The sequence below is a fragment of the Lycorma delicatula genome, chromosome 13 (assembly GCF_047948215.1).
Source record: "Lycorma delicatula isolate Av1 chromosome 13, ASM4794821v1, whole genome shotgun sequence".
Taxonomy (NCBI): domain Eukaryota; kingdom Metazoa; phylum Arthropoda; class Insecta; order Hemiptera; family Fulgoridae; genus Lycorma; species Lycorma delicatula.
Genome location: NC_134467.1, coordinates 36,826,870 through 36,839,853, shown reverse-complemented (window position 1 = coordinate 36,839,853; position 12,984 = coordinate 36,826,870). Strand labels below are relative to the sequence as shown.

Genomic DNA, 12,984 nt, shown 5'->3' with positions numbered 1-12,984 from the left:
TTTTAAGAGTTATGTGCAACACAATGTCTAACGCCCAGTAATCATACAGCTCAAGATGTTTACCTTATTCTCTGTACTGAATCAAAATTTCCAATGCACTGCCAGGCCAGTTCATTTTCCATAAGCATCTTAGACACACAATTTCTGATAATTCAATTTCTCAGAAACAATTTCAAGTAGAAGCAAATGATGAAGTTTTTAGAAGATAAAAGAAAGAAATGTAATATTTAATCACATTTTCTTTTTAATCTTAATCATAATTGCATGCATCAAATCTTTGATAATCAACCGCTCTGTTCATCATAATGTAGGCTACTAGGCCTTCATTAAATAATGCATTCATCTCCATACTACAGAATCACTTGCAGAATCTTCTCGTTAACATTTTATATTCAAAGTGAATTGCAACCAGTTAAATGTTTCTTACATTTCAGAAATACATCACATACCAAATTTCACATGTGGTGGGTATTTCAATTTTTTAACATTATAAACTAACACTGAAAAGAAATGAATGGACATTCATTGGACATTCACGTAAGGCATCAATCCTTTTTTAACATGTAAGGCGACTGAGCACACATGTGCAAAATTGTGATCTTATATGCAGCAGAAATATTTAACAACAGAACTTAATTTCAGGATATGCAGATCCATATATTACTCATATACAAATTTAATTTTTACAATTGACCTTTATATGTGAAATAAAACAATCATCGTAAATTGTGAATGTATATTATTTTTTGAATATCCCTCAAAAAATAAATCCATATAACAGACATGACATCATTTCATATCAAACAAATTTCATTTTTAGTTTAATTATAAGCAAAAGAAAAAAATCAATTTGACTAGAAAACTGGTTTTTAATCAAGTCAAAATTTAATGCTTAGCAATAAAAATATTAACTCGATAATTAATAGCTAAAAATTAAAAATACAAATTAAATTTATTGCTACTTAAAATAATGTAAATATTAAATCACAACACAAAATATATGATCAGTACAAAAAAAATTCATCAAAAAGTAAGTTATGCAATATTTAATGTTTCATAATGACCGACAAAAAAAAAATCATAATTTATCATGGAACTCAGCGATTTCAAAGTAGCCAATGTGTGATTATTACAGGGAGTCTTAAAGAGCCTTTTTTTGTCATCATAAATATTTAAACTATTTTTCAAAAAAAAAAAAAAACAGTTAATGACTATAGAGAACCAGGCTAATAGACATGTTCCTGTTAAAAGTCATTTTAAGAAAACCAGATATCTAACCGTCAATCAGGCTTACAAATGACACCTTTTTTCTGTTCACCACAACTGGTTGTAAAATTAACATTATTACAGTCAGAAAAAACATCTGGTTAATGTTAAAACAAAAAATTAATTTACCTCTATTTGTTGGGGGGAAAAAATGTGTATATATTCTCCACTGCAATTTTTTCCCTTATATATTTACAAGCTCACTGTAATGTCTCTGGAATATCTACCGTAAAAAATAGGTAGATAAATTAGGAGGCAGCTCATTTTTACTCACTGCTCTTGAAAGTGATTGACTTCAAAACGAAAGTAATATAAGGATACCAGTGATGTCACCACCAATGTGTAATGTAGATAAACGAGATTTTAACAATGTGTTATACAAATAACTCCAAAAAATTTATAAATTAGCAAAATTGTATGCCGATTAAAGGTAAATATAATGTAAAACTGTAAATGTAACAAGTTATAAAATAAATTCTTTCTATGATTTTTATGTTTTTCATTATTACAGATTGCTTTTAAATATTTAAGGTATGGTATATTATATACAGAATGGCTTGGGTATTTGCACTATATTATACTAAAGGCACAAAAGGGTTAAAAAATACAATTTGAAAATTTTTTTTTTATACAAAACAACTTTTTTTAATTTTTTATAATTACCCTTTAGGTAATAAATACGAAGAAATAAACAAAAATATTTTAAGAGGGTAATTTTACTAATAATAAATAATAATGATGTATATATATATTCTTATTTTCTTTATAATTACAATTATTAATTTCTATTAAGACACGAGGATTACAAATATTATTAAAAATGTATGTCTGTAAAAAAAAATCTAAAAGAACCACAGATGTCTGACCATAATGTAGCGATTAAAATAGCAATGTAATACATTAGGCGATGTTGGCGATTTCTAATATATAAATATTCTGATATAAAGTTTTGAATAATTAATGCTGAACAAAATATATTATTCTAAAAATACTTAGATGTTAGTAAAAACAAAAAGAAAAAAAACACTGTAGACACACATACATATATACATAATTAAACAGAAATAAATTTCATTCAATTATTAATTTTTTCATTTTAATTGTTCTTTTCATTAATTATTATTAAACCTTTTCTCTTTCATACAAATATAAATAACCAAGATCTTTGGGTGGATTTTCTGATAATGAAACTTTTTCATCGTTAAATATAATCCATTGGTTATCTTTTAAAATATGACATACATAATGTCCAACCATTGTCGATGTACCCATATGCGATATAAATGCAACAAGTTTATAACCTGTTAAACAAACAAAATAAATTTATAATTAATGCTAATAAAAATTATATTGTATGCATTACAAAGCAAAAAATGTAATTTTAGTTTCTTAAAATGTGCTATTAAATAACGTGTGCTATTAAAGAGAACTGGTAGAAAACCATGGGTTTCAGACGATATATTGCAGCTGATGGATGAACATAGAAAATATAAGGATGCTAGTGATGAAGAAAGTAAAAGGAACTATCGGCAATTAAGAAATGCTATAAACAGGAAGTGCCAGTTTGCAGGAAGTGCAAACTGGCGAAAGAAGAGTGGATTAAAGAAAAGTGTTCAGAAGCGGAAAGAGAAATGAACATTGGTAAAATAGACGGAGCATACAGGAAAGTTAAGGAAAATTTTGGGGTACATAAATTAAAATCTAATAATGTGTTAAACAAAGATGGTACACCGATATATAATACGAAAGGTAAAGTAGATAGATGGGTGGAATATATTGAAGAGTTATACGGAGGAAATGAATTAGAAAATGGTGTTATAGAGGAAGAAGAGGAAGTTGAGGAGGATGAAATGGGAGAAACAATACTGAGATCTGAATTTAAGAGAACATTAAATGGCAGAAAGGCTCCTGGAATAGACGGAATACCTGTAGAATTACTGCGCAGTGCAGGTGAGGAAGCGATTGATAGATTATACAAACTGGTGTGTAATATTTATGAAAAAGGGGAATTTCCGTCAGACTTCAAAAAAAGTGTTATAGTCATGATACCAAAGAAAGCAGGGGCAGATAAATGTGAAGAATACAGAACAATTAGTTTAACTAGTCATGCATAAAAAATCTTAACTAGGAACAAGGGAAGCAATTTTAGGCCTCAGATTAATAATAGAAGGAAATTAAAGTTGCCGGTATGCTAACTACTATAAGTACCTATTCAACGTTTGTTTAGTCTTTCCTGTCCATCTACCTTATTAGTTTAATACAATATTGAATAATATGTGTGGCAGTGCAACTCTGTTTTATAGCCAATAATCTAAAAATAATTTGAAAGTTCTCCTGTAACATTCTCTACAGCATTACTCCATTACACATACTTCCCCATTAGTTATGTACTCTGTTACTGTACTATAATACACTTTGTTGATATTGCTATAAGAACTCACATAATCTATAAACAAGATTATGAATATTCTTTTCAAGTTTCCAGTATTTTACACAAAACAGTTGTATGAAAATTACATGATTTAGAACTGATTTACCAGTTTTAAATCTTATCTCTAGTTGAATTATCAATGCTTGATTTAATTTTCTGACCTATTACTAGAATTTTATATACAATATTACATATGAAGGAGATTCCTCCAAAATTCTTAAGACAATTTGATATTTTTTTTATATACAGGGAAATAACAATGTATAAGAAAGAAATAACACTTCAGAACGATATTAAAATACAGAAAACAAATAATATAGAAAGTAATATATGTTGTAACTAAAGGATTAAATCATGAGCATGAGTTATTCATATGATGATTACAAGAAGGCTAACATTTCATCAATAATTTTTCCATACTCAGCTGAGTAGTCCAAATATAATTACATTATAAATATAAAGATGAAAACCGAAACTGTATGTAAAAATTTCCAATTAAACAGACTTATTATAAAAAATACTTACGTGAAGAACCATCACAGAAGACAGGGACTGACGTTTGATTGTTAGATTGAGGATTGTTTACCTCTTCAGCCTGATCATCTAATTCAGAAGCATGACTAAATATCCAATCAGCTGCACGTTCAACATTATTATCAGTTGCTTTTAAAGCTTTTTCAGCTTGTGCTCTAGTAAAACCCATACCAGTTAACATAAAAACAGCTCCCTCGTTAGGAATAAATGGTGCTGAAACAAAAAAAGAAAAAAGATATAACAATTTTCGCAATTTGTACGAGTTCTACATAAAAATAAAGAGGTTTATACCAACAGTAAGTGTAATAATATTTTATTTAAATGTGTAACCGGCTCACTTGAAATTATAAATTATCTTCTTCAAAATATTATGATCATTCAGAAAGTTTGGTCTCACATAAGATACACAAGTATCACCAAATGAATATGTTATTTGAGAAAAACAAGGTCTGTTCAAGAAATACGTAGACATATCGAGTCTAATTGGTTCCAGTCAAATCCGCTTGGGGTCGCCATGTTCGTACAGATCAGCTGACTACAACGCAGTTTTCTGATTGCAAATATCATTATTGATTGCTTAGCTATGTAACTGTTTGTGAATTGTTTTTTGTTTGGCGATTTTAGAATGAGTGACTTGAACGAGCAAATAGTTGCTGTGAAATTTTGTGTTAAACTCTGAAAATCTGCGAGTGAAAATTTTGATATGCTCAAGACGGCTTACAGCGATGTTGCTATGAGGAGTGCGACATGTTTTAAGTGGCATGGACATTTTAAAGATGGTCGTCAGTCGATTGAAGACAATGAGTGTCCTGGACGTCCTTCTACGTCAACTGATGACTCACACGTAGACAAAACCAACACCCTGGTTTGGGTAAATCGATGTCTGACCATCACAGAGCTTGCTGAATAATGTGGGATATCAGTTGGATTTACGAGATTTCGAGATCATTTTACAAGAATGGTGACTGGTTTTTTCATCACGACAACGCTCCAGCCCATTCAGCTGTCAGAACTCGTAAGTTTTTGGCCAAATACTCGACCACTGTTCTTCCCCCCCCCCCCCTACCCAACTCACCGGTCAGGGGAGTCGTGTTGGGACGAGGTCGGGTAGGAACGAGGTCATCGTTCCTTGTGACTTCATCTTGTTCAAACTTGAAAGACCTTTAAAAGGAAGGAGATGATTGAGGCAAATGCGATGAAGGTTCTGAAGAACATCACAAAAGAAGCGTTCCAAGACTGTTTCCAAAAGTGGAAACACAGTTTCCACACCGAAGTGTGTGCATCGGGGAGGAGAGTACTTTGAAGGGGACCCAGACAAGTAACTTCTAAATTAAGTACATTTTGTCTGATGACGTTAGTCTACATATTTTTTGAACAGACCTCTATAATCCTTTAGATGGAATGCTGTGAAATTTCAGATGTACGCTTGTTTTTGGTGATTGAGTAAATGTTTTAAATTTTCTGAATAATGGATAAAATTAAAGGTCTAGCTGTTATAAAACACTTATTTTGAAAGGTTTATCCTCCACTGATGGAGACACAAAAAGAATTAGATTCCACTTTAAAGGAATATTACCCCCTTCATTTTCAACATTAAAATAGTGGGCTGCTGAATTTAGATTATTCAAGATGATGAATGCTTGGGTTTTAGAATGCAACCATTAAAAAAACCACTAAGATCGACAAAATCATTACAAAAATCCAGAGTGTTATATTAAATGAATGAAGACTGAAGATAAGTCAGCTTGTTGAAATCACAAACATCTTGATAAACTGTATCCACTACATTTTAACAATGTTTTGGATATGAAAAAGCTTTACGTTTGATGGGGGCCATGTTTGTTAAAAGTCAACAAAAAATTCTAAAACTTACTTCAATGCAATTCCACTGAGTTTATTTGAAGTTTTATAACAGTGTGTGAAATGTGGGTTCACCGTTACAAGCCAGAGATCAAACAGTACGTGGGAGCGGATGAAATTGAACCAAAGAAAGCAAAATATTGTTCTGCAGGAAGAGTCATGACTATGGTTTTTCTGGGATTCTCATTCTTTTTTTTCTTCTTTTAGAGGATGAAAAATGCTTTCACGTTATCATCACCCTCTGGAATTCTCATGATACTACTTGGAAAAGACAGGACCATCACCGAGGAAAATTATACTTCACTAACAGATCGATGATTGAAGAATACTATTCTGGATAAGCGTCCTCATCTGGTCAAAAAGGAAATGCTCTTTTACCATGATAAAACACGTGCATATATGTCTGAGGTTGTTGCAGCTGAATTACACAAGCTATGCTTTGAAGTTGGCTTCCATATGTACTGTACTTGCTGGCACACATGATTTTGATTTCCAGTAATTACATATTCTTTCCACACCTGAAGAAATGGCTTGCTGAAATAATCACTTATTTTGCAGAGTTGGACGAATCACATTGTATTGGGGTATTAAAAAGTTCGGGGCGATTGGTCTAAATGTATCAAATTGCAAGATGACTTAATTTTTTTTAAAAATTCTGAATAATCAAGTGTTTTTTGTCAGACAAGAACTTTCTGAATAGCCCTCATACAACCTCTGGAGAAATTGCACAATGGTTCTACTATTCTTTCTACTGATTGTAACAGTAATGGATCGTTTAAGTGCTCTTAGCTCATTGGTCACATTTTTGGGTAAATTTTTTGCAGCCCCAAAATAATGACCCTTCAACTACATTTTCAGTTTAAGAAGAGGTAAAATTACACGTAACTAGAACTAGATTGTTCGGAGAATGTGGAAATATCAACAGAAATTCTCAAATTGAAAGTGTAGCAATAATCTCATGTGAAGCTCTGACTTCTGCAATAAATTTTCACAATCACTAGATCCATTTTTGAAGATATCTTTGTAAAATGTGTGTCTGTTCTAGAGGCAAAAATTATTTGTGTACAATGCCTCAATAACTTTAAAATAATAATAATAAAAATAAATAAAAAATAAGTCTGTTTTCACCCAAGATCTGCTTATGCATGCTTTCTGCAAAATCTTTTTTTATACCAATCTTCACTTTGCATTAGTATTTTTTCTTGGGATTACACTCAAAAACCTACGATTGATCTCCTGTTACTGTTTATCTAAAAATTTGTTTCACTTTCATGTCTTTCTACCAAATTCTACAAATGTGTAATTGGTTTGATTTATGCTTCATAGACGTGTTTTAGCATTAATTGTACAAACTTTTTTCACATTTACAAATGTGAATTGAATTTACAATCAAGTCTGTGTGTTCAACAATCATCTTCGCAGCTCACACTCCCTTTCAAAGCTCACATTACTTCCAAATTTTTAGAGATCAGCCTCCAGAACAAGGTTCAGCTCAACATTTTCTCAGATTTATTTGAATCTTAGTGCTGACAATCAAAATAGTGATATATTCATAAACTTCAAATTAAAGAATGAAATGTCTCGTTTCTCATTTGAAGCCAAGTTAATTATTCTAAAATCACCTGACCAAAAGTCATTTTCCTCTTCCCACCAAACCTTGCTAATTCCTACCACATCTAAGTTTTCTAACCTACCAACTTCTAACATTCTACACTCTGACTCGGAATGTTATTTTTTAATTTTCTGGTGACCCCTTCCGTAGTAGTCCCCACCTGGAGATCCAAACAGGGACCAGTTTACCTCCGGAATATTTTATCAAGGAAGGCGCCTCCATCTTTGTTTCATGGAAATACAGGGAGCTACATTTTCTTGGAAAAAAAAACAGCTGTAGTTTTCCATTCCTTTCAGTTAAGCAGTACTCAGAAGATTGAGTAATGTTGATATGGCCGTTCAAGTCCTCCTGACCTACGCCCTTAACAACTACTGAAAGAGATGCTGCCCTCTTTCAGGAATCATTCCTTAGTCTGGCTCTAAACAGACACCTCTCCGACATGGTTGCACCTTCAGTCCAGCTACTCTGTATCAATGAGCACACAAGCTTTCTCACCATTGGCAAGGTCTTATGATTCATAGAGGGAGCTATGCTATCTATACATAACTTCATCAGATCCCTTCATCCATCCTTTGCATGGTTAAGAATCTACGGAAGCCAGCAACTATGATCTACTCCTTTCGGTTTTCCAATTAACTTGCAAATGAAAATCACAACTGATCTTTGCAAGCTGCCTAGCTACTTTCGTACGTTCAGCTTTGTACCTGGTGCAGACATGGTGTACATCATCAATGACCTTACACTCCAGATACAACCCTGAATTAATCAAACCAAATTTGGCCAATCTATCTCAAAAAGCACCATGTCCAGAAAGAAATTATTTGATATGTTGATTGGGGGAAATATACGAAACTTACCTGCATACTTCTCACATCAGGAAAAATACTATGAGTCTTTTTGACAGTATATTGCAAGTGCTCCTTGAATCGAAGATTCTCATCAACGATAACAGGTAGATACTTCTGCAGCAGGACATACCTAATCCGATGACCTGATATAGATACATGAGATTGTCGATCTGCCCTTGAGCAACACCATTGTTGTTTTCTCTCGCCTAAACACCATCTTATGTTTCAAACTCCAAAACTGGAGTATCTTGCAAGCTAGAGGTGCCCTGAATTCAATCTCATTCCTCAAATTTCCTTTAACCAGAAAAAGCCCATCATCTGTATGTATATGCAATTATGTAGCATCCACTAGGTACTGGATCAAAGAACTGAATTTAACAAACCAGAGCACGGATCCTCAAAAACTACCCTGTGGACAACCTTTAGATAGCATTTTTCCTGCTTCTAAGATATTATCTTGAAGAACAATGTCTCAATTGCTGAAATAATATATAACACATTAAACTCATTCTGCATACAATCATGCTTCAGTTGAAACAGGGTAGAGGGCCACCAGAAATTATTAAAAGCCCCTAATATGTACAAAAAGATAACCTAAGATGTACCATACTTAGACTCACCAGAAGAAGCAATATTCATAATCTTAAGAATAGAATCTTCTATGCTCCTGCCTGGGCAAAAACCATACTATACCTTCTCAGTAACTTTCCAATAACTGGCAGAAGTGTTAAAGGTCTGTAGGAGGAGCTCACAGTGGGCTCCTTGTCACCACCTTTAAACAATCTTAGAACAACTTTTTTCCAGCAAACAGGCAATTAACCAGCAAAGAAGATCCAATTAAAAATTCTAATCAAAGTACCAACACAAATTCCAACAGAACAAACAAGGAGTTCCACTGTGATTCCATCAAAACCTGGGGCGGCTTTATTCCTACCAGAACTGCAAATTACCTGTCTCTGTAACTGATGTACCTGTCTCTGTAACTTCCGCAGATGAAACATCAGAGCGAAAAGCAGCAACTTCCTCTCAGACTCGCAGATGATATGAAGTTTCATTAGTCGTAACATCATCTGACTATAAATCATTCAACAGAATATTTAAAATCTCAGCTTTATCAGAAACACCCTGTTGGGTTGAGAGAGCCTACAAAAGGATATTTTTCTTGTGCTTATGCCCTAGGACTATATACACAACATCCCCATAATAGATAACCAGTTCACTTTCAGAAAGAGCATTGGTATATGAGAGACCAATCAGACCCTCAGATTAAAGACAGCTTAACCTTTTCCCATCACAATGATCCGCGGTTGATTAGCGCTCTGTGAAAATATGCTGGTATCTGATTGCCTCCCTTCATAGTCTTATGCTACCCTCTTGTGAAAAAAATTTCAAAAAATTACAGTATGTTACAAGAGATTTAACAGATTCTGACAAAAAAAAACCGTTACGATGGGATATTTTTTATGCCTGTAACAAAAAAAATTGAAACAGTACAAAAATTATGATAATTTAATTTCAGAATTTTTTTGCGCATTTCTACCGCGTTTTTTATTAGCAAACATTTTTTTTTTTTGCTTTGTGTTTATGAAACATAGTTTGCTGATTTAAAAAATAATACTTTCAAGCAAATCGGTTCAAAATTGGGCAAAATATGATGAAAAACTTGTGTCATAAATCACAGATTAGTAACATATGTTAGTATAAGTGAAAGTGGATTCAGAAAATTACGTTTTATAAAAATCCCCACCACTCAAAAGGCTATTCAGATTGACAAAAAACCATTTTTACTGTATACTGTTATTCATTACGAATCGATATGTGTTACATGTTTACCGATATCATTTGTCAGAAAAGATATTTATAGACCTCAAGTAAAAGTGACGTATTTATGACCACAAATTCCTTCTTTTTTTTTGTGTGCCATATATCATAATTTAATACATGTTTCAATACATCGATATGTTGCTAGTAAGATAAGCTATTTTTGTAAATAATATATAAATCCATAATCCTCATAGCAATTATAATACACAGGTCACACACACACACACAAGCACATTTCTGAGAAAAAATGGTCATATTCTTTCTAGTCTAAATAAAACATTTTACATCGTATAAACGTCGTTCAAATTGTGTAATAAAACTGATTTTTTTGTGAATATAAAAAAAAATAACAGACTTAGATGCCATATAAAATGATTTTGTAACAGCGTTTTAAAACTGATGCCGTACATAACCAGTTTCAAGGCTACATGATCTGAAAAGGTTAAAAAATAATAAAGCCATTACATGAATACATACAATGGGAAAAAGAATTTAATAATTTAAAGTAAAATAAAAATGTTTAATATTTTAAGAAAATTCAAATTTAAATATCGGGAGAGAAAGTTATTTATAATTTGTACAAGAATCAGCAGTTATAGAAAAGAAGGTGGAGAAAAGGAAGCTGTTTCAGAAAAGAAAAAAGAGTCAAGGATACAATCTGTTCCAAATTCTTTTCAACTTGTAGGTAAACGAAGAAATGCAAATGAAGGAAAATTTGGAAAGGAATAACTATCCAAGGAATGTTAAGATTCATTGTCATCATATTTTTTGGCAAAAACTTGAATTACAAGAAATGCTAAAAACAATAACTTATTTACTTTTTAAAATAAATAAGAAAAGAAAAAGGGAATGAAATATCACAGAAAGGAGGAAGGATAATGAGGAATTAAACAGAAATTAGGATGAAAATCCTTGTATAGTATTAACTATTCCTGTACTTTAATGGTTTAGATTTAAATTTATAAAACAACTAATAGTAAAAAAAAAAAAAAAAAACTAATTCAATCACCTTGATCAGAAGCAGTATTAAGTTTACCGACTCCAGGTGGTACAAATGGTTCTAGGAAATCAGAATCTCCTATATGTTCCATAACCCAATTTGTAGCTTGTTCAATACCACTCGATTCTGTAAAATAAACAGCTTTCTTTGCTGCTTCAACCGGAAAACCCATATCCACTAACGTTGATAAAATGTTTGAATCAAGGTGTAACGGTGGCGGTGATCCTTGCAGTTCTGGTAAATTTTCTTCACCCGGTTGCGGCCCACCTGCTCTTAATGATGCTAAATCTATCATATCTGGCATTTCGACTGATACGTCTAATTTAACTGGTACCCAATCTTCTCTTAGTGTAAATTTCTTTAAATGTAACATTAAGTAATCTGGAAACGAGGCTAATCTTGTTGTCCTATTAAAAAAAAAAAATCAATAAAACAACAACCACTAAATATAAAACTAGAATAATAAATAAAGTAATACTCAAATAAAATTTCCTTAACATAAATTTTATACGTTCAAAATAAAAGTTTGAATGTATATTCAAACTTGTATATGTATAAAAAGTATACATATACTTACATGTATATGTATATGTATGCTTGTACGTTGTATATGTATATGTTTGAAAAGTTCTATTCACCAGTTGTATCCTAGAATAACATTCTAGGATACAACTGTTGAATAGAACAGACTTTACATCTCAACATTTTATATATCTTCAATTTTATCTTACTTTTATATAAGCAACAACAGGCTAGTAGCCATACTAACTTTTTTATGATGACAGATGAATTCTGAATACAAAAGATGTCACGTCACTCTTACAAGGATTTAAACCTAGAACCTTCTAAATGAAAAGGAGAAAAATAACCAAATAAAAAGCTCTCACTTCATGGATGTCAGTTGAATAGGAGCCTTTAATTTCTTTTATGAACCCTTGGTTTAGCAAAGGTCGTATTAACACATTCTTTGCTGTGCAATGACAGTATGTTATATGCTGAAAATTCATTGACGTATTGTATTTCAGATTATATTATAATACATGTGTGTACAGTAGCATACAAATAATTGTAAAAACAGAAAACATCTTTTAAATATGTGCTTTTATTAACCCCTTTGAAGACCACTTGACGATTTTCTGTCAGGTTCAGTTTTATGCTAAAAAGACCGAGCAATTTTTCGTCAATCTCATTTTATGCAAGAAAGACGATTTGGTAAAATTTTGTCCGTGTCAAAATGACGTTTGTACTGATCGTGTGTTTGGTTGTCATGGCAGACATGGCAGTCTGGTTGATCGAGGTATCACTTGTTATTTTTTAAAGTCACATATAAAAGAACAATTTGGTTTTTTATAGTTTCTATCTCCTTCCACTGGCATTAAGCTTCCCGGCTCATCAAATGCAAAATAATTCCAAAATATCTTTCTGAAAGTACTCGGACAATCTCCTAAAGATATCAGGCTCTAACTGGTTCATATATAACAACAGTTGTTCTGAGCCATTAAGACTAAAAACATGTGATTCATCACTGAATATTACCTTCTTCTGGTTATTATAACTCTAACATTTGTAATTTCTAGCCAAAGAATACCTATAAAGAAATATTTTTTCT

The 12,984-nt window shown here is 32.0% G+C and overlaps 1 protein-coding gene across 1 annotated transcript in view; it reads right to left on the bottom strand.

Moving 5' to 3' along the window:
• Positions 1 to 2,002: 2,002 nt before the first annotated feature.
• Usp5 (ubiquitin specific protease 5) overlaps positions 2,003 to 12,984 on the bottom strand; it is a 56,485-nt gene continuing 45,503 nt past the window's right edge. Inside the window, exons 11-13 of the mRNA XM_075380847.1 lie at positions 11,385 to 11,782; positions 4,223 to 4,444; positions 2,003 to 2,567 (exon numbers count right to left, since the gene is read on the bottom strand). Of these exons, the coding sequence (XP_075236962.1) occupies positions 2,389 to 2,567; positions 4,223 to 4,444; positions 11,385 to 11,782 (799 nt within the window). The 3' untranslated portion in view covers positions 2,003 to 2,388. The remainder of the gene's footprint in view (positions 2,568 to 4,222; positions 4,445 to 11,384; positions 11,783 to 12,984) is intronic.